The sequence below is a fragment of the Salvelinus fontinalis genome, chromosome 12 (genome assembly GCF_029448725.1).
Source record: "Salvelinus fontinalis isolate EN_2023a chromosome 12, ASM2944872v1, whole genome shotgun sequence".
Classification (NCBI taxonomy): Eukaryota; Metazoa; Chordata; class Actinopteri; order Salmoniformes; family Salmonidae; genus Salvelinus; species Salvelinus fontinalis.
Window position 1 is genome coordinate 14,189,555 of NC_074676.1, and position 25,200 is coordinate 14,214,754.

The 25,200-nt window shown below is 46.5% G+C and overlaps 1 protein-coding gene across 1 annotated transcript; it reads right to left on the reverse strand.

Moving 5' to 3' along the window:
- Window positions 1-1,306: 1,306 nt before the first annotated feature.
- On the reverse strand, window positions 1,307-23,640 carry LOC129866845 (teashirt homolog 3-like). The gene is made up of 2 exons (XM_055939818.1): window positions 23,324-23,640; window positions 1,307-5,839 (listed from the first exon to the last, which is right to left on the reverse strand). The coding sequence occupies exons 1-2, from the start codon at window positions 23,361-23,363 to the stop codon at window positions 2,322-2,324; spliced, it is 3,558 nt and encodes a 1,185-aa protein (XP_055795793.1). The 5' UTR covers window positions 23,364-23,640; the 3' UTR covers window positions 1,307-2,321.
- Window positions 23,641-25,200: the final 1,560 nt, after the last annotated feature.

Consider the following 25,200-nt stretch of genomic DNA (forward strand, 5'->3'; position numbering starts at 1 on the left):
TAGCCATGTTTCCCCAAGACGTCCATACAATTCACTCCCCGATCAGATCATAGGGGATAAACATCGGGGGGGAAACACTTTGATTTAGGCCTATACCTTTGTCATAATATAAAGGTGTATGTTCATGCTGTAGTCGTATATTCCGCACCACAATGTTGTCAGTTGAATTGTAATCAACTACTGAACTATAGGATAATCAATGACTGATATGTTACGCCCCATCTTTCAATGTTCAGCCTTTGTTAGCTAAAGGCTTTACTGGGCTAATCTAAAGTGACTGATCACGAGGTTCTTGTGCAACGTTAGTGCAACATATCCCAAACGTCTGAAACGGAGCTGGGAGCAGTTTGAGGAGGTAATGAGTTTGTGTGAGAAGACGGAGTCAGGGCACAGTGTGTGTGTTAATTCATGTGTTCCCGGGTGAGAGGAACTGAAGGAGATGATGAGATTTAAGAGAGTAAATGGTGTGCTGCTTGAGCCGACTGTCCTTGGTGAGAGAGAACAGGGGTTAGAGTCTGGGCAACTGCATCAGTCACCATAGTAACCAAGTCAACCTAAGATTGCTTCGTTTAGACTAATAAATTAAGATTTTATGGCTTGTCAATGTAGCATTGTATCTGCATTAAAATATATTACAAAAGGACAATAAACGCATTAATTTGGTAACTAAGAGATTGTGTGCAAGTACGTTCACTTTCTCCATGGCCTCAGGGACGCAGTGTGATCGAGCAGTTAGCCTGTTGCAATGTTACAGGAATTCATGCCCTTGACAGAATAGGAGCGTTTCAAAAGTCTGTTTAGGTTCACGTTCCAGCGGTTGAAGGTATACAACTATACAGTTGGAGTCTGGGTGTGAGCATCATATGCACGTCTGCCAAGGGATATTAACATTAACCGGCGATATGCCAGCTCCTTTGCCTCTGTCCCTGGCTGCCTCATGATGATGGCATTGAAGCCTCGGTGGTAATCAGCCCACTCTGCCTGCTGTTGCTCTCTCCTCCAGTGGCTTGTTTCAGGAACATCTGGTGGTTTACATGCAGCACACACCACCTGGCAGACGTCTCGGTGCAACACACTCTGTCTGCTCTTAGCCACACACACACTGCAGTTGGTGTTTGGTAGGACTGTGTCTGTGCAGACATTACAGAGCCTAGACAGGGCTGAAGGCTCTGCAGTAACTAAGTGTGTTTTGTGGATGCCGAATCTGTTTTGTAGTGCTGGGGTGTGTTTTGGGACCTGGTAACAATACAAAAGAGGTGTAAAAAGCATTTGTGATATTTTAAGAAATACAAAACAGTTGTGTGCAGCACTTCAAGTCAATTTAATAATAGAAGCAACAGAGCATGAACAAAGTTCAATTTTATATATTTTCTTATCAAATAACATTTATAAAACTATTGTGCAAAACAATGTCATTTCTGTCTTCTTCAAAGGCTTTGCACCAGTGGATAGTCATAGTCCTCTTAAATTAGGAAATATAACAAGTATGCATAACTTAAAACAGAAAGTGGTTAGCCTATATACTGTATGTACATTTGTACACAGACGTGGATTGAGGGCTCCTGACATGATGATAAGCAATACTGCAGAGTCGACAAAACCTGCAACACAAACTGTATATAAAATGTGATGTAACTGACTAGTACAATGTCATGTATTTGTTTGGCTAATTCTCCCGAAGAGCACTCCCAGGTTCTTGGCTGATCTCTTAGAGTAGAACTGCCTCATCAGCAAGGTGACAAGAGCTAACTAAAAACTGGAGTATCAAACTTGTTTTGAACTGTTAACTTGTTAATACATACATGTAGTTCAAAGAGTCAACAAATTCCAATAAATTTCACAAAAATGTAAAAATAACTACATTACAATATAATAAATCTCAAATTACTATATTTTACAAATGGAGAGTTCACCCAAAATACAAAATTACTTAAATGTGTCCTTATCTTCAGAGATGAAAACAAATCTAAAGTTTGTATCGTGGTCTCTCCTGGCCAATAGACAACTTACGGTAAAAGGTAAGGAAAAATATGTAACTTAGTAATTGGGCGAACTATCCCTTTAAAAGCTGAATATTCATGAGCTAGATCTTCAACATGTGAAATTAACATATTTTGAAATGGAGAAAAATACAGACAAGCATAGGCCATGAATGTAAACACCTTGTGCTGACACTTAACAGTAGTTACTTTTGTCACACCTTCAACTGTTTTCTTTTAAGTTTCTTTTTAAGTTCGCTCTTTTTTTTAACAGCTTATATTCCAGTATGTCCAATGCTGGGAGCACTCAAGTGTTTCGATAATGAAATGTCAATTCTACTTCTAGTGTTTCCCCATCCCAGAGACATACAGGAGATGGTCCTCTGGGGACTTCCCATGGCTCTTGCTGAGGTGGAGCTTGATAGCATGCTTACTGGCAAACTTACGGATACACAGCTGGCACCGGTACACAGTCCCACTGCCCTCCTCCTGTGACTGAGAAGAGGGTGCAGAAGAGAAGAGGAAAGGGTCCAGGAGGGGCAGTTCATCAGACCCAACTTTCGAGGAGTCCCTCAGGGTCTGTTTGGGAGAGAGCTTGGCCAGGTCCTTCAGTCTGAAGCCCAGGTGGGCCTCCAGGTGGCAAATGTAGGCAGCGGGGGTCCGGATCTGTGAAGCGCACTCGCTGCAGAAGAACACCGGCTGGCCTGAGTCCAGGTTCTTGAGGAACTTCGTCCTGCCGGTTCTCCTCAGCTGGTACTTGACGTTGGCCAGCCAGTGGCTGATGGTGGTCATGGAGAGGCCCGTGAAGCGGGACACGTGCATCCTCTCCTGGGGGCTCAGGTCGGACATGATGTACTTGCCCTCGGATGTCGGCTTGAGGCTGGAAGAGAACTGGGCCTGTAGGAGAAGCAGGTGCTGGGGGTTCCAGTTGGACTGACGGCCCTTCCTCTTATTGGCCATGGATCCCTCAGCCTCCTCTTGGGTGGTGGAGCCCACTACATCTGTGACCCGCGTCCTGGAGGGGGGCTTGGAGACGTGGTGTGCTGATTGCGTCAGGTTCCTCAGCATGTCGGAGATGTCCGACAGAGCGTTTTCATGTAACGGGCTGCTGGATGTGAAGGGAGAGACGACTGTCATCTTAGCAGGGGTCACCATTGAGGAAGGGGAGACGGAGGAGGCTGTGGATGAGGGAGTCAGAGGGTCAGAGCCCATAGAACCCCCTCGATCACGCTTCCCTTTTGTCAGGTCCATGGGCTGGTCATCACTGGACTGACAGATGCCCCGACAAGCCACAGGCTCTGGGTGTCTCTTGGTGTGCGTGGGGGAGGAGGCCACGGCAGCCCTCTCGGCCATACTCTGGCTCAGCCTGGACAGCAGACTGAGAGGGTCCTGGCTGGGCAGGGTGGGCTTGGCTGCCTTCCCCAGGTGGACATTCATCACAGATTGAAGAGCACTTAAAGGGTTAACGAAGGGCTGCTCCAGAGGGGCGTGGCCTGTTATGAAGGCTGTGCTGCAGCTCAGAGCAGAGGCAGGCAATGGAACCGTTTTTCTCCTGCTCGCTCTCGCAGATGGCGAGGCCCTGTCGCTATGGCTACTGTCGCTGTTAGCCGGAGTCACCGCCCTCCACTCTCGAAGCAGGGACTCTGCTCCGGTGGACTCTGCAGCGTCACTGCTACAGGGGGGCCGGTGCACCTCTCTCTTGGGGGACACCTCTCTCTTGGGGGACACCTCTCTCTTGGGGGACACCTCTCTCTTGGGGGACACCTCTCTCTTGGGGGACACCTCTCTCTTCACCCTCCGCTCCACTTTGGCCACTTTCTCAGTCACCTTCTTAACCAGCTCCTCCATGGCCTGGAAGTTGTTGAGGTGGGTGAGGGGGTAGCTCTGACTAGCCGGTGGGGAGATCAGGGGCTGCCTCTTGCTGAGGGAAGAGAGCACTCCCTCTCCTCCAGTGAATAGGTACTTGAGAGGGGAGCTCTTCTCAGCACTACCCTGGGGCAGCTTCAGGGAGTTGGGGAACTGATATGCAGCGTGGATACTGGGGTATCCCCCGCAGCTGGGGTTGCCACTCTGGGCTTTGTTGATGGCCGACGTCACCGTGTTCTCCAGGGACTTGAGAATGTCGAAGCCGCCCTTGGGGCTCTCCTTCAGGTCCTCCTCGGTCAGATAGTTATACTTGGTGGAGTTGTGAAACTTCTCCTCATCCTCCTCCCCATTCGAAACTTTGTCATGGCTGACCATGTCCTTGGTACACTCGTCCTCCGTCTCCTCTTTCTTAATGTCTTTGAGAGGAGGGGAGATGGCCAGGGGTGAAACGGCAGAGGGTGGAGGGGGGGAGAATGTAGGAGCCAATGGGATTGACTGAACCCCCTCCTGTGTGGGGTGTGTGGCCTGTACAGAGCTGGGGGAGGCGGCCTCTGGGACGGGCCTGCCTCCTCTCTTGCTGGGGGGGTTGCCATTGGTGACCCGGAGGAAGTGACCCGTCACCATCATGTGGGCGGTCAGCTCCTGCAGGGTATTGTGGGAACTCCCGCACTCCATGCACTTGAGGATCTGGGACTTGCGCGATTCGAACTGCCACGCATAGCTGGCGCCATTCTGGTGGCCGAAGAGGTTGCTGGGGGTGATATAGGGGTTGGAGACCTTGTGGGAGGGGTCACCACTCAGGGAGGCTTTGGGTTTGGGGGTCACCTCTCTTGAGCTTGGGGAGCCAGGGAGGTCCAGGCTCCCAGAAAGTGGGCCTCTCTTCCTTGAGATCATTTTGGCTGCCACAGGGGCCAGTGGCTCCTTCAGAGGCACTTTCTGGTAGTGTTTGGTCTTGATCATGTGGACGCTCAGGTCCTGCAGGGACTCGAAGGAGTGGCCACAGTACATGCACTTCAGCACCTTCGCAGCATCCTCCTTGCCTTCCATCTCCAGAAGGGAGCGCTTGCGAGGCTTGGACCAGTGCCCCTTGGCCCCGTTGGCTCCCCTCTCATGGTTGTCATCGCGGTAATGGCCCGTGTCGTTCATGTGCACGGTGAGCTCCACCAGGGTGTCGTAGGCGGCACTGCAGCCCTTGCAGCGGAACTTGCTGGCCCCGGTGAAGATGTTGCCGTACAGTCTGGGGTTCTGTCTGTGGAGCTGCACAGTGCTGAAGAGACTGGGCTCTGAGGGATGAGGGTGGTGGCGGCTCTGAGAGGCCTGCTGCTGCAGGGACTTAGCCACTGCGGACTGGTGCCAGTCATAACTACTGCTGCTGCTACTGCTGCTGCTAGAGCTGCTAGTCCTCGGTGGCTTCTCCACAGGTGTCAGTGTCTGAGTTGGCGTTGGGGTGGGGTTAAAGTTCAGGGGTGACCAATAGGTGTTGGTCAGGAAGCTGGAGTAGATGGTCTTCATTTGTTCCAGGGTGTCCAGCGCCAAGGGAGTGTCCAGTGCCAAGGGAGTGTCCAGTGCCAAGGGAGTGTCCAGCGCCAAGGGAGTGTCCAGCGCCAAGGGAGTGTCCAGCGCCAAGGGAGTGTCCAGCGCCAAGGGAGTGTCCAGCGCCAAGGGAGTGTCCAGCGCCAAGGGAGTGTCCAGTGCCAAGGGAGTGTCCAGCCTTACCCCTGCTCCGTTCAGAGGCTCTTTGACAGGCCTCTCCACGGCGTTGACAGAGGTGGTCTCAAAGTCTGACAGGGGGTCGCTGGCCTCGCTCACGTGTGATTCAATGTCCATCTCCTGAGCAGAGAGCTCGGCCCCAGCAATGGAGTCCCGGTCACCCAGTGGCTCTTTTGTGAGGAGGTCCTTTTCTGAGCTCTCTCCGTCCTCTTGAAAGTCCACGCCCTCTTCTTCCACCTCCATCGCATGCTCCTTCATCTCCTCCAACTCCTCTGGAGAGTACGCTGGAGGGGAAACAGAAGAGAGGGTGTGTTATATGAAGGCCGCTGAACACACTGGGGGGGGGGGGGGGGGGGGGGCGGGGGGCAGATTAGCTATAAAATTAGCAGATATTATTTGATAGACTAATTCTATTAATTTCATCATATCTGATCACTTTTTAAAATTTTATTTAACTACCCTCTCCCCTGGTTGGAGGACTTGGTGGATAGCATGAAAATGATGTTACATTGAAATGATATAGATATTCACTGAGTATACAAAACATTAAGAACCCCTGATGTTTCCATGACATTGACTGACCAGATGAATCCAGGTAAAAGCTATGATCCCTTATTGATGTCACTTGTTAAATCCACTTCAATCAGTGTAGATGAAGGGGAGGAGACAGAATAAACAAGGATTTTTCAGCCTCGAGACAATTGAGATATGGATTGTGTGTGTGCCATTCAGAGGGTGAATGGGCAAGACAAAAGATTGTGCCTTTGAACGGGGTATGGTAGTAGGTGCCAGAGGCACTGCTTTGTGTCAAGAACTGCAACGCTGCTGGGTTTTTCCCGCTCAACAGTTTCCCGTGTGTATCAAGCGCAGGAGTTTAGTGGCACCTTAATTGGGGAGAACGGGCTCGTGGTAATGGCTGTAGCGGAATAGTATCAAACACATGGTTTCTATGCATTTGATTTCTCCGTTGCAGCCGTTATTACGAGCCGTCTTCCCCTCAGCAACCTCCACTGGTATCAAGCATGGCCCACCACCTAAAGGACATCCAGCCAACTTGACAACTGAAAAGCATTGGAGTGAACATGGGCCAGCATCCCTGTGGAACGCTTTTGACACCTTTTAGAGTCCATTCAACAAACTGATGCTGTTCTGAGGGCAAAGGGGGTGCAACTCAATATTAGGAAGGTTTGAACACACTCAGTGCACAAAACATTAGGAGCACCATCCTAATATAGCGTTGCACCCCCTTTTGCCCTCGGCACAGCCTCAATTCGTGGGGCATGGACTAAAAGGTGTCGAAAGTGTTCCACAGGGATGCTGGCCCATGTTGACGCCACTGTTTCCCACAGTTTGGCTAGATTTCCTTTGGGTGGTGCACCATTCTTGATACACACGGGAAACTGTTGAGTGTGACAAAACCCAGCAGTGTTGCAGTTCTTGACACAAACTGGTGTGCCTGGCACCTACTACCATACCCCGTCCAAAGGCAGTTCAATCTTTTGTCTTGCCCATTCACCCTGAATGGCACACATACAATCAATGTCTCAATTGTCTCAAGGCTTAAAAATCCTTCTTTAACCTGTCTCCTCCCCTTCGTCTACAGGTGACATCAATAAGGGTTCATAGCTTTCAACTCGATTCACCTAGTCAGTCTCATGGAAAGAGCAGGTGTTCCTAATGTTTTGTACACTCAGTGTATTTGTACTGGACTCCAAGTGAATCGTCAAAATCAACCAGTCACTCATCTTAATTCCAACCCTCATATGTCCACAGACTGACCCATCTTTCCCACACAGGGTGTTAGTTGAACTATTGTAGAGAAAGTTTCTCTACTACGGGCGCCTGAGGACTCGCAGGGATAAATGAGCCATCTGTGTGGGAGGCGAGTGAAAACCGAGTTGAGAAATGACAGTCATCCCATTTCACCTCATCAACCGTTAAGGTGTTATTTTCCTCCCAGACAAGCCTGTGTTTATATACTACCCCAGCCACACATATAACTAGCTGATTCTCCTCTACTCTCTCCTTTACTTTGTTTATGGTGGGGAAAAACAAAAAACAATATCTTGGCAAAAACACAGTGTGCCATTTTATTTATCTCAGGGCGCAACAGCTTGAAATGAAAGCTAAATCGGAAATTAATGAAGCTCAATCGTGCTGTGGCATTCTCCTCTGGGGTAATAAATGAGTTGGATCAACCTCCATCTGTCAGTTAATATGTCTGACGCCTCTTCAACTGCCTCTCGTCTGTCTCCACACACACAGAGACACACACACACACAAAGACAGGGACACACAGAGACACACAGAGACAGAGACACACAGAGACAGAGACACACAGAGACACACAGAGACAGAGACACACAGAGACACACAGAGACAGAGACACACAGAGACACACAGAGACAGAGACACACAGACACAGAGCGAGACAGACAGACACAGAGCGAGACAGACAGACACAGAGCGAGACAGACAGACACAGAGCGAGACAGACAGACACAGAGCGAGACAGACAGACACAGAGCGAGACAGACAGACACAGAGCGAGACAGACACAGAGCGAGACAGACACAGAGCGAGACAGACACAGAGCGAGACAGGCACAGAGCGAGACAGGCACAGAGACAGACAGGCACAGAGACAGACAGGCACAGAGACAGACAGGCACAGAGACAGACAGGCACAGAGACAGACAGGCACAGAGACAGACAGGCACAGAGACAGACAGGCACAGAGACAGACAGGCACAGAGACAGACAGGCACAGAGACAGACAGGCACAGAGACAGACAGGCACAGAGACAGGCAGGGACACAGGCAGGGACACAGGCAGGGACACAGGCAGGGACACAGGCAGGGACACAGGCAGGGACACAGACAGGGACACAGACAGGGACACAGACAGGGACACAGACAGGGACACAGACAGGATTTTCACTCATTGCTAATAAAGGGAAATATGATTTATGACGATAAGACTATTTAAAATGTTAGAACGACATCTTTCAAAGTCAACTAGATGGAAGTGAGGCACAAGAGATTACCAATGGTGATGAGTATCACAGACAGACTAGAAATGCTTTTTGGAGCAGGCTAACAGGTGCTTGGTATTAGGCAAACACACACATACACAGGACATCAGAGACATTTCCTCAGAGAGAAACAGACATAAGAGTGCGAGGTTGAGTAAGAGACGATGGCAACACATAAGCGACCTGTCACTTTGCATGTGTGCGCCCTCGGCTCACCTTAGACAGGTGTGTACGTTTGCTGGGTGCCTGGCCCTGACCGATCACAGGGGACACCGACCCTCCCTCAGCTCCCCCCTCCCGTCCTCAGAGAGTGACGGTCCCCTGTAGTGACAGACCCTGCCCCACCCGGGTCCCCACACACTGTCACAGCTAAGTGGGACAAATGTCTTGGCGAAGGACACGTCACCAGCCTCCTCCCTTTGCCCCTTCTGCCCACTTCATTATGGACTCAACCCCCCCCCCCAAAAAAAACTATAAGCAAAGATGTTCTGAACATCTTGTATACTTATGACAGGTGAGCATTCTGGCTATGCACACACACCACTTCAAATCCCTAATCTCTTTACACACACACAAACACATCCAGTCTAAACAAAAACGGCATCGCTGCAATAACTCCCATATCCTGTGCTAACAGCCAATCTCAGGGCCGGCTGGGCGGTGGGCGCTGGTCTGATGTTGGCCCTGGGGGCGGTGGGTGTCAGCAGGCAGGCAGCCCCACTGAAAGGGCCAGTCTAATAGGGACCTGGCAGGTGCGGTCTAGTCTCCCATCCTGCCCGTAGATTTAGTTTGTCACTGGGTATCCATTACCTGCCAGTCTCCGCTGATCTTCTGCGACAGCCCTGATCAAAAGATGTCACCGGGCCCCGTGCGCTTGGCAGGGCCTGGCACACCGCTCGTAAAGAGGGCCAAGCAGGGTGTAAATAAAATGACATGATCACTTCCCTGGCCTCATGTCCTGGACACAATTATGATAATGTGAAGGGGGGGAGGGCGGGGGTTCTGAGGAGGTAAATCGCTCACCGCTCGGCGGACAAACCAGCAGGGGAGATATCTCAGTCTTAGGTTTTTTTCTCTCCTCCGATCTCCGGATGGTGTTCGTGTGAGTGTCTAATTTGAAGGAGGAAATACAGTCAGGATGAGGTAGCTACGGTAATGTGTTTGTATCCAGAGCAGCTGGTCACAGATGTCAGGTTCAATCACTGAGGTTATGACTCTGGCATTAGCAGGCAGGTTGAACGAGAAGTCCTTAGTTCGCTCTTATAGTCTTGACCAATGACTCATCATGAACATGCTTCACATATTCCTTTGAACCTTTTGTTCTAGCTGTATATGACTACTTTTGTTAAAAGTGTCATTTTGGCAAGCCTTTCCTAACCCAAAAATAAAAAATAAAAAAATGAACATAATTCCAATCTCCTAGTCTAGTCTAAAGTCTAGACAGTCAAAGAAAGCAAGGCTAAGATGTGGGCTGAAAGGGCATCGCAATAAAAACGGGCAACCAGCAGTGAACGCTCCCAGGCAATTTAAAATGCAAAACAGCCATTACATCTGAGCACTATCTGTTAATTTGATCCCCAATGACTGATCATCCATCACCGTGGGTGACAACCACCATCCAATTATTCTCCCAAGCTTGACTGACAACAGAGGTGATTTATCACTCTAATAAAATGTGATGGGTGTGTTGGGTTCATTCTGAGAAAAATTATGGATTATTAAGAATACACCTGGATGGAGAATTAACAGATAGCTAGCTACACTCTCAAGGATTATCAAAGGGTTATTTGTAGAGGTGTAAGGTTCTACATGGAACCATCTAAAGAACCCTTTTTGGTTCTAGCTAGCACCTTTTTTTTCACAAAGAGTGTCCCAACGATCAGGAACAGGGAAGAAACATGAGAAACAGGCACTGTGACTATACACCAAAAGTAAGATGCAAAACCAGTCCCTCTCTTCTGATGGTAGATGGTACACTCTAGTACATCATCAGTAATCATTTAGTCAAAGCCAGGAGTCACACCCTGTCCTGGAAAGGCTGGTGAGTGATGGAAGCAAGACACAAGAAAATGTGAAGGCTTCAACTGAAAAAAGAATATGAAAGAAAACAAAAACATGCATCCTGAAGTAATCAGCTTTTAAGAACAGTACCGGTTGATCTGTTCGCACCCTGCACTGCCCACAGTGGTCACCTCACTCAGCCTCCACACAGATGGGGAAACAGCCAGTAGAGCTGGGAGCCAAATCACACACAACACTGGGGTAAACAGGATGTGTAATCAAGACACTACTACCCGAGTCTGCACTTCAACCACTGAATGACATAGCAGCTTACAGCTAGCTACAGGAGCTGACCACAGAACAGCTGAAAAGAGGGAGAGGAAGGAGAAGGCAAAAGGAGTAAAAGAAGGAGAGTGTTATATTCGTCGGTGGTCCAACCACCAACTAGCCTAAAGCTACAGACTTAGGCTATCATAGCTGGCACCGAAGCAAATGTGGCTAATGGCTATTGATAGGAAAAGGATGCCATCATTAAGCTCTCTCGTGCTGTTACTGTACCACGTAACAATAACAGTTCCACAGCTAGGAGGCCAGAGGTTGACCAGCTAAAACAGCCAGCTAGAGTTAAAAACAGAGGAGGAATAAGGGAGAAGAGAGTGGGTTCATTCATTGAACATGATGATCCTGTCTCTATCCCACCCAATACATTTTGGTGAGAATTGGCTAACGATAGGTAGTTAGCAGGGCGGCTATTTAAACAAATCCAAACAGTGGATAAATCTCTCCTGGCCCAATAGACTGCTTTTGGGGTAACTAGAAAAATAAAGGTAAGTGAAAAACGTTAAGATATGCTTCAAAGTGGCAACATTCTTAGAGGATCATGAGGTGGTAGTGAACAACACTCTACAGTGTGATCATAGTAAGGGTACTGAGAGTGGAGAGAGTTAAGCAGGGCCTCACTACACAGCTGTGGTGTTTCTTATTCCGGACATTTGTTCTTTAACTGGGCCCTCTCGCCCTTAAAGCAACACAGCGCCTCGGCAGGGGGCCCTTACTTACAGGAAGGAGCCTTAAATAACACTTAGAACCTCCAGGAAGTAAGTCACCACAGCCTAAAAATCACACAACCGCAAACCACCGACTTCCACTAGTTCCAGTTTCCCAGCATTCAACTGGCTCAAGGCTTTAAAATAGATTAGAATAATTCCATACCATAACAGTCTTGTTTGGTTCTATCAAAATGTCTGAAGATCAGTGGGGAAAGTAAAATGAAATTCCTTAACATTTGTCATGCTAGGCTAACCACTCCTTGGTCTTGTGGTGGTATTCCCCTCGTGTCCTCTGTTGCTAGGAAGGAGGGAGTAGCATGAGGTGAAATTATACTCACTGTCAGAAAAAAATGTGACTCGTTTCAGGAAACTAGGCGTATGTCGCACGTCACTACTTCACAGGAGATGCATTTGAACATAAATATATATTTTGCTTGAAATCAAAATGTGTTTTTTTTGGGGCAGAAATGCCATCTGGAACATGTGAACTTTCATGTACCTTAATAACAAATGTGTATTCCAATCTTTAAATACAAATAAAATTGTTAAATTACGAGCCTAGTTGGTTTAGCCATGGAAAAAGTCAGGAACCTTCCCACTAGCCATGATTGGCTGAGATAATGGATGGACTGGACATGCTGGGAGATGAGTTTGGATAGGTCTGCCATGTAGCATACTTCTGTCTATAACGTGAGCTGTTCAGTATGTGTTGATAGCCCTTTCTACAGTGCCGTTTTTGAAAGATATAACGTTAGCCATCGAAAACTACAAACGTTTTGCTACGATTCTCAACAACATTGATGCCCTGAATTTAGCAGGTGCTATCGACAGATCAGTTGGAAAAGGTGGTGGAATAATTTCTGCACACACCACTGTCAGTGTGAACTGGAGTGACTTGACACAACACTGGCCAAACAAGATGTAGCTACAAACAAAAACGGAGTTAAAATGGTTCCAGTCTGCTGTGAAGTGTTCATCCATTTATACAGGTAAGAGTCTAGCTACATTTTCAGATATAAGTCAGAAAGCCATTTTCATTGCAAGTTACAGCGTACTATTAGCTAGCTAGTGAACGTTAGCTTGCTAGCTAGTTAACGTTACGTGTATGATCTGTGTAGTAATGTTATTAGAATCAGAAAACCATTTGCATTGCTAATTGTAGCCTAATGTTAGCTAGCTAACATTAAACCTAGTTATTAGCTTTAGCTACCTGCAGATTCATACTACAGCTATGACAATGTTTGTATTGGTAGTAATATGCGTTGGGATTATGCCAGTTCATTGTTTAGCTAGCTAGCTCCATGTCTAAACAAAAGACTCCACTTTGCCAGATGATTACATGACCCATCAAGTTAGCCAGGTGTGTCTGGGGGTGATTACAGCCATCTATTGTATTTCATGAACATGAGTACATGTCTAGACAAAAGTGACCCATCCACATAGATTTTATTTGATATAGTGTGTGTTACCAGAGACAGTAATGTGAACAACATTGACAATGCACCAAAATCAGATTAGGATATAGGGCAAGGACTAGATAGTGTATTTTTACATGGAGTTTTTTTCTTATTGTAACCTACTACTTTTACCACTTTTACAGTCTTGAAATCTTTGATTGTTTACTAAACTACTCACATGTGAATCCTTAAAGAGATGGGTGGGGCTAATGCTTAAGAGGGTGTAAACGATGCTGAAACATTCAAGGGCCATTTTCTCAAAAGTGGGGTTACAAGTTTATCAACTTTCAAAGGAGAATTACTTTCCCATTGTTCCTCAACTGCCGTGTATGATGTCAAATTTTCTACCTCTCTACTTTAATCCAATGTAAAAAAAAAAAAAAAAACACAAAAAACCCCCCACAATTAAACATTTTGCTACATAAGACCGAATCGAGGCGGTCGGTAACAGATAGGCTACAGGTAGAGTTTCTCTCAACTGTCGGTAGAGGTAAGACAACATAGTCCAACACTCAACGGTAGAAAATAGTGTCATAAGTCATAACCTTAAGAGAAAGATTTACTAATATGTGGCTGTGTTTGATCGCTCAGAAAGAGATGCTCACGACAGTCTATTACTGTAGATCACTGTTCCTCCTATTCTGTTCCTATTTTCTACCCCCTAATGAATGATTGAATACACTGTGTCCGCTGATTGTAGTGCAGGATGTGTGCTCAAGGAGATGGGAAAAACAGAGATTCCTCTCGCTCCAGGTGAGGCTCAATGCTGTACCATGTTGAGAGAGCGAGCGAGGGAGACTGGGCAGGCAGATAGATCAAACTGTACTGTACTCCCAGAATGCTGCATTGTTGTGTTATGACTGGACCTACAACAGGCAGCTGTATACAGACCTCCAGGAGCTGAGCTACACTGTGTACAAAACATTAAGAACACCTGCTTGTTCCATGACAGACTGACTAGATGAACACTATGATTCCTTGAGGTCACTTAGAGGTCTTGTTAAATCCACTTCAAATCAGTGTAAATGAAGGGGAGGACAGGTTAATGAAGGATTTTTGCCCTCAACACAGCCTCAATTAATTGGCGTATGGACTCTACAAGATGTCGAAAGAGTTCCACAGGGATGCTGGCCCATGTTGACTTCAATGCTTCCCAATGCTTTAACTTGTATGAAGTTGGCTGGATTTCCGTTGGGTGCTATTCTTGACACACATGGAAATTGTTGAGCATGAAAAACCCAGCAGCGTTGCAGTTCGACACAAACCCGCCGCGCCTGGCACCTACTACCATACCCCATTCAAAAGGCACTTGAATCTTTTGTCTAGCCAATTCACCCTCTAAAATGGCACACATACACAATCTGTCTCAAAGCTTTAAAATCCTTCTTTAACCCGTCTCCTCCCCTTCATGTACACTGATTGAAGTGGATTTAACAAGCGACATCAATAAGGGATCATAGCGTTCACCTGGATTCACCTGATCAGTATGTCATGGAAAGTGCAGGTGTTCTTAATGATTTGTATACTCAGTGTATGTGTGCCATTCAGATGGTGAATGGGCAAGACAAAAGATTTAAGTGCCTTTGAACGGGGTATGGTAGTAGCTGCCAGGTGCACTGGTTTGTGTCAAGAACTGTAACGCTGCTGGATTCTTCATGTTCAACAGTTTCCTGTGTGTATCAAGAATGGTCCACCACTTAAAGGACATCCAGCCAACTTGACACAACTGTGGGAAGCAAATCTGTCGTTCTGACCCCTGAACAAGGCAGTTAACCCACTGCTCCCCGGTAGGCCATCATTGTAAATAAGAATTTGTTCTTAACTGACTTGCCTAGTTAAATAAAGGTTACATGTGCAGGAACAGAGAATGGAGGCCACTTTCCGGGTGGTTCGTTTCACTCATGTCAGGTAGCCTACTCTGGTTATTTGCTGCCTGTTCCTGCAGTTACACCCAGCACTTAATTTGGGAAACCAAGTGAAATCTGTAGTAACATTTTAGTAATGAAAAAATGTTAACAGCCCCGCTCTCTGCACGCCGGAGAAAGGAATATAATGGCACAATCATTATTCATTTTTTATATATATATATATATATTTATTATATATATGCTTGGCCTTTGCATATGCATAAGCTCTTATATGCATTTGGTGTTTTGAATTAATCCCCACCTTAGAAAGGCTGTCCATTTCATTGTGTTTGGCTTTGAAACGAAATGCACAAGGACCATGTTTTACACTCAGTTTCAACCTGTTGTTGAACTACTTTCTTCAAAGTGATCAATCACAGTTAGGTGAGTTTTTCAAAACATACCGTTTTGATGATGTGTTTGATGTGATTTTCAATTGTATTTGCATTGATGTCAGAGTGGTTAGAGGCCTATTTATTGCCTACCTCCCTACTACATTTGCACACACTATACATAGATTCTTTCTATTTTTATTTTCTATTGTGTTATTGACTGTACGTTTGTTTATGTGTAACTGTGTTGTTTTTGTCGCACTGCTTTGCTTTATCTTGGCCAGGTCGCAGTTGTAAATGAGAACTTGTTCTCAACTGTCCTACCTGGTTAAAGAAAGGTGAAATAAAATAAAAAATAAGAGGGACAATAGAGCACTGAGTACCAGGCCAATAGTGAGTTGGGTACTCCTAACTACGTCATTTGCTTCATCAATAAGTGCATCGATGACGTCATCCCCACAGTGACCGTACGTACATACCCCAACCAGAAGCCATGTATTACAGGCCGCATCCGACCTGAGCTAAAGCCGCCGCTTTCAAGGAGCGGGACTCTAACCCGGAAGCTTATAAGAAATCCCGCTATGCCCTCCGACGAACCATCAAACAGGCAAAGCATCAATACAGGACTAAGATCGAGTCGTACTACACCGGCTCTGACGCTCATCGGGTGTGCCATGGCTTGCAAACTATTAGAGACTAAAAAGAGAAGCACAGCCGAGAGCTGCCCAGTGACACGAGCTAAACTACCTCTATGCTCGCTTCGAGGCAAATAACACTGAAACATGCATGCGAGCACCAGCTGTTCCCGGAAGACTGTGTGATCACACTCTCCGTAGCGATGTAATTAAGACCTTTAAACAGGCCAACATTCACAAGGCCGCAGGGCCAGACGGATTACAAGGACGTGCACATTTTTTAAGCAGACCACCATAGTACCTGTGCCCAAGAACACTAAGGTAACCTGCCTAAATGACTACCGACCCATAGCACTCAAGTCTGTAGCCGTGAGTGCTTTGAAAGGCTGGTCATGGCTCACAACACCATCATCCCAGAAACCCTGAACCCACTCCAATTTGCATACCGCCCCAACAGATACACAGATGATGCAATCTCCATTGCACTCCACACTGCCCTTTCCCACCTGGACAAAAGGAACACTTATGTGAAAATGCTATTCATTGACTACAGCTCAGCATTCAACACTATAGTGCCCTCAAAGCTCATCAATAAGCTAAGGACCCTGGGAATAAACACCTCCCTCTAGAACTGGATCCTGGACTTCCTGACGGGTCACCCCCAGGCGGTAAGGGTAGGCAACAACATATGCCACACTGATCCTCAACACAGGGGCTCCTCAGGGGTGAGTGCTTAGTCCCCTCCTGTACTCCCTGTTCACTCATGACTGCACGGCCAGGCACGACTCCAACACCATCATTAAATTGGCTGATGACAACGGTGGTAGGCCTGATCACAGACAACGATGAGACAGCCTATACGGAGGTGGTCAGAAACCTGGCCATGTGGTGCCAGAACAATAACCTCTCCCTCAACATGATCAAGACAAAGGAGATGATTGTGGACTACAGGAAAAGGAGGACCGAGCACGCCCCCATTCTCATCGACGGGGCTGCCGTGGAGCAGGTTCAGAGTTAAGTTCCTTGGTGTCCACATCACCAACAGGTCCAAGCACACCAAGACAGTTGTGAAGAGGGCACGACAACACCTATTCCCCCTCAGGAGACTGAAAAGATTTGGCATGGGTCCTCAGATTCTCAAAAGGTTCTACAGCTGCACCATCGAGAGCATCCTGACTGGTTGCATCACTGCCTGGTATGGCAACTGCTCTGCCTCCAACCACATGGCACTACAGAGGGTAGTGCGAACAGCCCAGTACATCACTGGGGCTAAGCTTCCTGTCATCCAGGACCTCTATACCAGGCGGTGTCAGAGAAATGCCCTAAAAATGGTAAAAGACTCTAGCCACCCTAGTCATAGACTGTTCTCTCTGCTACCGCACGGCAAGCGGTACTGGAGCGCCAAGTCTAGGTCCAAGAGGCTTCTAAACAGCTTCTACCCCCAAGCCATAAGACTCCTGAACATCTAGTCAAATGGCTACCCAGCCAGACTATTTGCAGTGCCCCCCATTACACCACTGCTACTCTTTGTTGTCATCTACGCATAGTCACTTTAATAACTCTACCTACATGTATATACTACCTCAACTAACCGGTGCCCCCACACATTGACTCTGTATTGGTAACCCCCTGTATAAAGTCTCGCTATTGTTATTTTACCGCTGCTCTTTAATTACTTGTTACTTTTATCTCTTATTCTTATCTGTATTTTTTTTTAAATTGCATTGTTGGTTAGAGGCTCGTAAGTAGGCATTTCATGTGACTAATAAAATTTTGACTAACATGTCCAGAGTGCATAAGAGGAGATTACCGTGACTCAACGGTCACAGAGTTTTACTGAGGTCATGTCTCATGACTGCCGGTGTGGCGGTAATATGGTCACCTCAACAACCCTAGGTGTTCTTAATGTTTTGTACACAGTGTATATTGGTTAATCTGACATTCAACCAGCTACATACAGTACAAAGACCTCTCACAGACAAACAAATCTGAGGAGAAAGAGATAGAGACCCTCTCAGATGTTATGTTCTCACCACATCAAAGGGACAACCATTCAAGGCCCACTCCACTCCCAACAAACAGCTGCTGCGATGATCGCCTAGCAACGAGGAGGTGATGGACGGGGCCCTAAGATGGATGGGCACCATAAATCACAACACCAGTGTCTGTGTGTGTGGGGCGGGAGAGAGAAACAAAACAACCTTTTTTCTAATTGTGGAAGAGAGACGAAGCAGTGGAGCTGGCCTTGCCTTGACCCCTCACTGTACTCTTTTATTCATGATTATGGCGTAACTGCCCGGAGCACAGAGGAGCAGAAGCCTGCTGACCTTCACAGGGCACAGTAAAATGGGAGGGTTTTGGTCAGACATCTAGTCCATTGTATTTCTAATTTACGCTACACTAATCAAACTGAATTTCCATTAAAGCTAACCATCACTTCTTTTTTTACGCCTAGGAAGCAAGGTACATTTTTCCCATTAAATGATTTGCAAGCACATTGTTAGCTTATAAAAGACAGGGATCGAGTTTTTTCAGAGGGCCGAACCCTCCAGGCAAAGCAATCTGGGTAGTGTAGTTGAGGGATAAATGTCATATCATCCACTATAGCTGGGCCATATGATTCGGCCCAACTGCTGTGGCCCGGGTGTCTAGTAACACTCCGCCAGAGAGCACGGTCATTCATCACACAGTGAGTGTCTGTCTAAGGCTTTCCACTCTGCTCGTCCTGCTCTCCAGTTACAGACCTACACGGCCAGCCTAAATAATATTCTCCATGATAAATGGCACTATAAGCCTGGTATCCATCATTAATCTGCTTTTTACTCTTGGGGAGTGCTGGTTAGGACCACAGGATAGCAGAGCAGCTTGGGTTCATTTGGAGGCCAGCCTAGCATGAGTGATACCCATCATCCAGCTCATCAGTCGCGCACACTGTCTCCCTCTCACACACAGCCACACACACAAACTCCATTGCACACACGCACCGTAACACAAGGTGTAATTTACACACACATATACATATTCACACACACTCAACAAACACATCATATATTCAATAACCAAACATCCAGAGACTCATGGAAGAATATTCTGTCACTCATCAAAACATCACGTAACTTAATACTCTGTCATCTAAAAACCCTTCCCGTTGTCGTCCTCCTCCCGACAACCTTTTCTCCAGCATTTTGTACAGTCCCATACTGTTGTGAGAAACTCTTAAAACCGGGCTTTTTCTCTCTTTTTCTTTGTTACTTTCTTTCTCCTCCTTTTCTAACTATACTCACTCTGCCTCTCTTTCTCAATTCCTTCCCCCCTCTCTCTTTGTTTCTCTCGGTCTACTTCTCTCCTCTTTCATTCTCTTGCTCTCTCTGTCTCTCTCCCTCCCTCCCTCCCTGTGTGTCTGCTAAAGCCAGTATGATAAATGACACACGTCAGTGTGTCAGGAACGAAGGGTGGGTCAGTGATAAATGACTCTGTTGAAAAGGAAATCGGCTCTTTGGCATGGCCGGGCTATTCTCCTCCTGGATTCGGTTTCAGGACCCCTGAAGACCAGAGCGGGCTCAGTTTCCCGAAAAGACCACACATCCCACTAGGCTCTGACGCGTTGCCCTCTGGGACGGGAGCTGAGGGTTTGTGTAAGCAAGACTGCCCCGATTGTTGCCATATCGCAGCTGCATCTATCACAACAACGAATGGCGGGACTATTTTTATAAAGTATCTACGTAGGCCTACTCCACTCACATACATGAGGGCTCTGAAACCTGATCTGAGGAGGGTAGAGCTGTGAAGATGCCAGTACCACAATATTTTTCCCATGGCAAAAATGAAAACATTAAGCAGATCAAACTGGTCCTTTAAAAACGTGCTGCATGTTAAATATTGTGTGCTATAGCTTGGAAAATAAATAAATGTGATTCTGAATGACAATCTAATGTTTGTTTCCAATATTAGGGCTGTTTTCCTAAAGAAGTAAAGTCTGCTTCGTGTTTTGTTTTCTTGCCACGTTACTAACAAGTATCGTGATATTGGTATCGTCCCGGCCCTGGAAGAGGATGGCTTACTCGTTTTGTGATTTGGTTCACTCCCTTTTCTCTTTTGGAGCCCGGCCCATGGTCTGACATCTGCCAAGTGGGGTTAAAAATTAAAAAATAAAGAGGAGAGGAGCCCGTTCCACCTCTCTCGCTCCCTCCCTCCCTCCCTCCCTCCCCTTTCACTGGCAGTTTAGGGTGGCATTGTTATCATTACACTGGGTGGTGTCTGTCAATACCTGTGGGAAGCACTCAGTCAACCACCCCTCCTCAACGGCATGGCAGGCAGGCACAGCGACCTCATTAGGTATGCACTTATCAGACACATAGATCACAGGCATGACTCAACCTTCGCCGGAATCCAACCACAGTAACTTTCATTAGCCATGGGTGGCGTGGCCTACAAAACTACAAAAAAAACTTCCTTGAGACTCACACCTGCACGGTCTAGTCCTACCTGTTATTTAGTGGAACAATTACGAGCCCATATGCCCCCTCATTCCTGTAATGACAAATACAGAACACACACACACACACACGCAGTCACCCACAGATATAAAACAAAAACCATTTATGTTGGTCTCTGCAATTCATATGTCAATAACCATATTTGTAAGTAAGCATATGTGGTTTCAATTAGTATTTTTGTTCTGTGTGCGCTGTAATGATAATATACAGTACCTGAGCACATTTCTGTCTCAGTATAAGAGATGCTGCAGTGACGACAACAGTTGTAAGTAACAATGAGGAGGGGGGGATGAGGAGTGGAGGGGGTAGAGGGAGGGGAGAGGTAGAGGGATGAAAGAGTTCAGAGGAACGATGGCCTATGACTGACACTCCTCACTGGGGCCTCTATGGTTGCAATTCCTTTCATCACCCCTGCCATCCAAACCACCCACCCACCCATACACACACACACACGATGGCTGCCACAGCTGACCTGGCAGCTATAGGCCTGACCCTGCAGAAACAGGAGACCTCTAGCCATAGAGCCCAGTTTAAACCAGAACTCCCCGCGCCGCTGGAACTGCTCACAAAGATTACTGGAGCACAGGGAGGCCGGATTAGAGCATGGGGCTGGATTTCACTACGCTGGCCTGAGTAGGAGACTCGATACCTGGCTGGAAAAAAAACTCACTCTCATAGAAACACATCACACCAAAACATGCATGCACGCAAGTACCCACGCAGGCACACACATACCAAATAGAGCCATTAACTGTGAGGATGCTAACCTAGGGGCCACCTTGTTAGGTCCCAGTCACTACACTGAGTACACTCACTAGAATGCTTTAATGTAAAACATCATAGCCCCTGGGCCTACAGCCTAAGCTAATCATAAGCTATGTGAATGCATCCAGGGTTTCTTCCCCAGCTGTTTGCGTTGCTCCTGTCAGGCGGCCCTTGGTTGTTAAAAGCACTCAAACCTGACCCACACAGGTACGCCCGGCCATTTGTCACCTGCAGCGGAAAATTGAGTTACAGCACGACCAACGGCTAGCGCTGCGCCGGGAGCGGAGGCACTGTGTAATATCAACTTGATTACATCAAAGTGGTGGCAAACCTGGTTGGTTGAGGCCGGGCACACAGAGACTTGTCATCTCCAATCATTAAGCCTGTCAAGACTCCATCAGCCTTTCCAGCTAATTAGGTGAAGTCTAATGAAGCAAGCAAAACTTCGCTTTTTCTAGGAAAATGCTGAGGGGGGAGGGGAAGGACAGTGGGTGAGAGATGGAGAGATATAGAGAATATGGGAGAGGAGATTTTTCATGCAAGTCTCAAGGTTGCTGTGGGCTTGCTTTCCCCCTAAGTCCCTAATCAAGGCCCATCATCTGTCATCCCTCTCTTTGCTCTCTCCATCACCATGCTCTGTGCTGCAATCAATTCATCATCACCCTTTGTGTGCCACTGAACAGTTGACAACTTTGTAACTTGCAGCTGGAGGGACCCACTGACAAAAAGGAGGTAAAAAGAAATAATAAATGAACAAAGAATGACATTAAAAGTTCCCTAACATTTCCACAACAAACACAGAATGGGTCTATATTACAACATCCCATGATCCTGCCTCAACAGAGAGACAAAACAAATGGACAGAAAAGACAAACAAACTGTAGAAAAAATATTTCTCGTTCTGAAATCAGAAAGCTTTCAGACATTCTTTATGCTCTCCCTCTCTCCCTCTGAGCGAGTGTGTACATTAGGCAGGGGCATTTTGATTAAATAAAAGCCTGGGCCAGCATATGGCTAAACAGAATGGGAGCACTCACTCAGCCTGTCTCTGATTGACCATTAAAGCCATTGATGAATGGGCCTGTCAGAGAAGAGACAATTAAATCAAACATGAAACAAAGCCTTCCTGACTGCCTGGTCTAATAGAGAAAACCATTCCTCCCCTCCATTACATTGTGCACTTCTCATTTTACAACCCCCCTAGCGTGCATGTGTGTGTTTGTAGGCTGTGTGTGTGTGTGTGTGTGTGTGTGTGTGTGTGTGTGTGTGTGTGTGTGTGTGTGTCAGACTGTGAAACCACTTTACCCCTCTGCTTTTTCGTGAGTCACTTGACCATTGCAGGGGGGGTGTACACGATGCTTTCAAAGTGCTTTTAATGTGACGTCATGGGGCTGCATAACATGGGGGAATGATTTCCTGATGTAGATCGGGAAGAAACAGATCAAAGCAGATGACAGCTAATCAATCAACTGTCAAATCAGACATGGCAACAGTCGATTATACCTTCTTCCAGTCCACAATCTCTTCGTCTGGACCCAATTGTTTATTTTAAACAAATAAAAAATCATAAGTTATTCTTCCACCTCCCAATTCCAAAGTTAGCCGCTTGGATCAAATGTTCAAAGCCCCTAGAGACTCAGAGAGTATTGGCACCGCCTTGGGCATTTCGCTATTACAGACGGAACACTTTTCACACATTTTAATTCTTCCACCAAGGTAAGTTAACGTTTACCGGGAAAGTAAACTATCCATGGGAACAATGGGAAGGGGAAAGTTGACTGCAGCCATCGGATGTGGGTGATACTGTGACAAATAGTATGGCTACTTTGTAACGAGGGGAAACAAATGGTAACATTCGAGGGATAGGCCTACAGTTACAGTACTAGTATGCTACTCCTGGGATAGTGGGTTCGTATTACAAAGTGTTATTACAAATCAAGTTAGCCTATACTATACATCGAGTAGATGCACTAGTATTCCTATGAAAAAAAATACTGGAAACAGAACTCCAAAGGTTTGAGATTGACAACAACAAATCTTTGAGCTGCTATCGCTTCAAATAAAACCACTCCTGTCGTAGTGGGCTACGTACCTGCCGCGCGCTTGGGCGCTTCTTGTTTCCGCCGCGGCATGTTTGGTTTCCCAAAGAAGAGTTATCTTTGGCCTCGTAGAATCCGAGCTGCTCCACTACACCGCGATTACGCCTTCATACACGATACAGTGAGTATTCTCCGTAGGAAAACTAAGAGCATTGTTGTCAAATAGCACAGAAAAGTCCGCGAAAAAAAGGGGAAAAACACAGCAAGTCGGTGAAAAAAGGCGAATGTCTGTCGCCCCCCGCGCGCAATGACTGTAGTGGTCAACAGCGTTAAACGCGGCCACCTCGGATCCTCTCTTGTCTCATAGATGATCGCGTCACTCAAAACATGAGAATGGGCAAACCCACTGCTCCGTTAACTCTTTACACCTCGAGAGGGGAGGGACATTATGACACGAGGCAGTCCTATTCTCTTTACTGTCAACAATGTGTGGGCTTCATCTATTGACTGGTAACAACAAATGACTAGTAATTAGAATGTAAAAATCTAAACGAGATCACTGGGGGCCCAACTCTGACGTCACCCCATTGAAGTTGACATTTAAAAAGGTAAAGGTTAAGGTTGGGGTAAGGGTTAGGGCTTAGTGCAGGGACATCCCAAGGTTCCCGGATAGCACTAATTATACTGAAAAATATAAACGCAACATGCTGAGCTGAAATAAAAGATCCCAGAAATGTCAAATACATACAATAAGCTTATTTCATTCCAATTTTGTGCACAAATATTTTTACATCCCTGTCAGTGTGCATTTCTCCTTTGCCAAGATAATCCATCCACTAGAAAGGTGTGGCATATCAAGAAGCTGATTAAACAGCAAGATCATTACATAGATGCACCTTGTGCTGGGGACAATAAAAGACCACTCTAAAATGTTCAGTTTGTCACACAACACAATGCCACAGATGTATCAAGTTTTGAGGGAGCGTGCAATTGGCATGCTATCTGCACGAATGTCCACCAGAGCTGTTACCAGAGAATTTAATGTTCATTTCTCTACCATACGCCGCCTCCAACGTCGTTTTAGAGAATTTGGCAGTACGTCCAACCGGCCTTACAACCACAGACCACCTGTAACCACGCCAGCACAGGATCTCCACATCCGGCTTCTTCACCTGAGGGATTGTCTAAAACCAGTCATCCGGACAGCTGATGAAACTGAGGAGTATTTCTGTCTGTAATAAAGCCCTTGTGGGGGAAAACTAATTCTGATAGGTTGGACCTGTGCCCCTGCCCAGTCATGTGAAATCCATAGATTAGGGCCTAATTTATCTATTTATTTAAATTGACTGACTGTAACTCAGTAAAATCCTTGAAATTGTTGCGTGTTGCATTTATATTTCTGTTCAGTAAAGAGTAGTTTACGTTTTGATAGGGAAATACATTTAGTCCAGTCTAGGGCTATATGATTAAAGGGTATAATGTTCTATAGCAGTGGTTCTCAAACTTTTTATAGTCCCGTACCCCTTCAAACATTCAACCTCCAGCTGCGTACCCCCTCTACCACCAGGGTCAGCGCATTCTCAAATGTTGTTTTTTACCATCGTTGTAAGCCTGCTACATACACGCTATACGATGCCTGTATTTAGTTTTCATGCTAGTGAGGGCCGAGAATCCACTCTCACATAGGTACGTGGTTGCAAAGGGCATCAGTGTCTTAACAGCATGATTTGCCAAGGCAGGATACTCTGAGTGCAGCCCAATCAAGAAATCTGGCAGTGACTTCTGATTAAATAAAATTTTCACCGAACCGCTTGATGCAATTTCGATGAGGCTCTCTTGTTCAGATATCGGTAAGTGGACTGGAGGCAGGGCATGAAAGGGATAACGAATTCAGTTGTTTGTGTCATCCGTTTTGGGAATGTAAAGGCAG

What these genes read in the sequence shown, in the direction of transcription:
- LOC129866845 (XM_055939818.1), bottom strand. Translation starts at nt 23,363, where the DNA reads ATGCCGCGGCGGAAACAAGAAGCGCCCAAGCGCGCGGCAG. An exon ending in AGCGCCCAAGCGCGCGGCAG is followed by an intron (nt 5,840 to 23,323) that starts GTACGTAGCCCA and finishes TTTCCCCTCCAG; the next exon opens with CGTACTCTCCAGAGGAGTTG.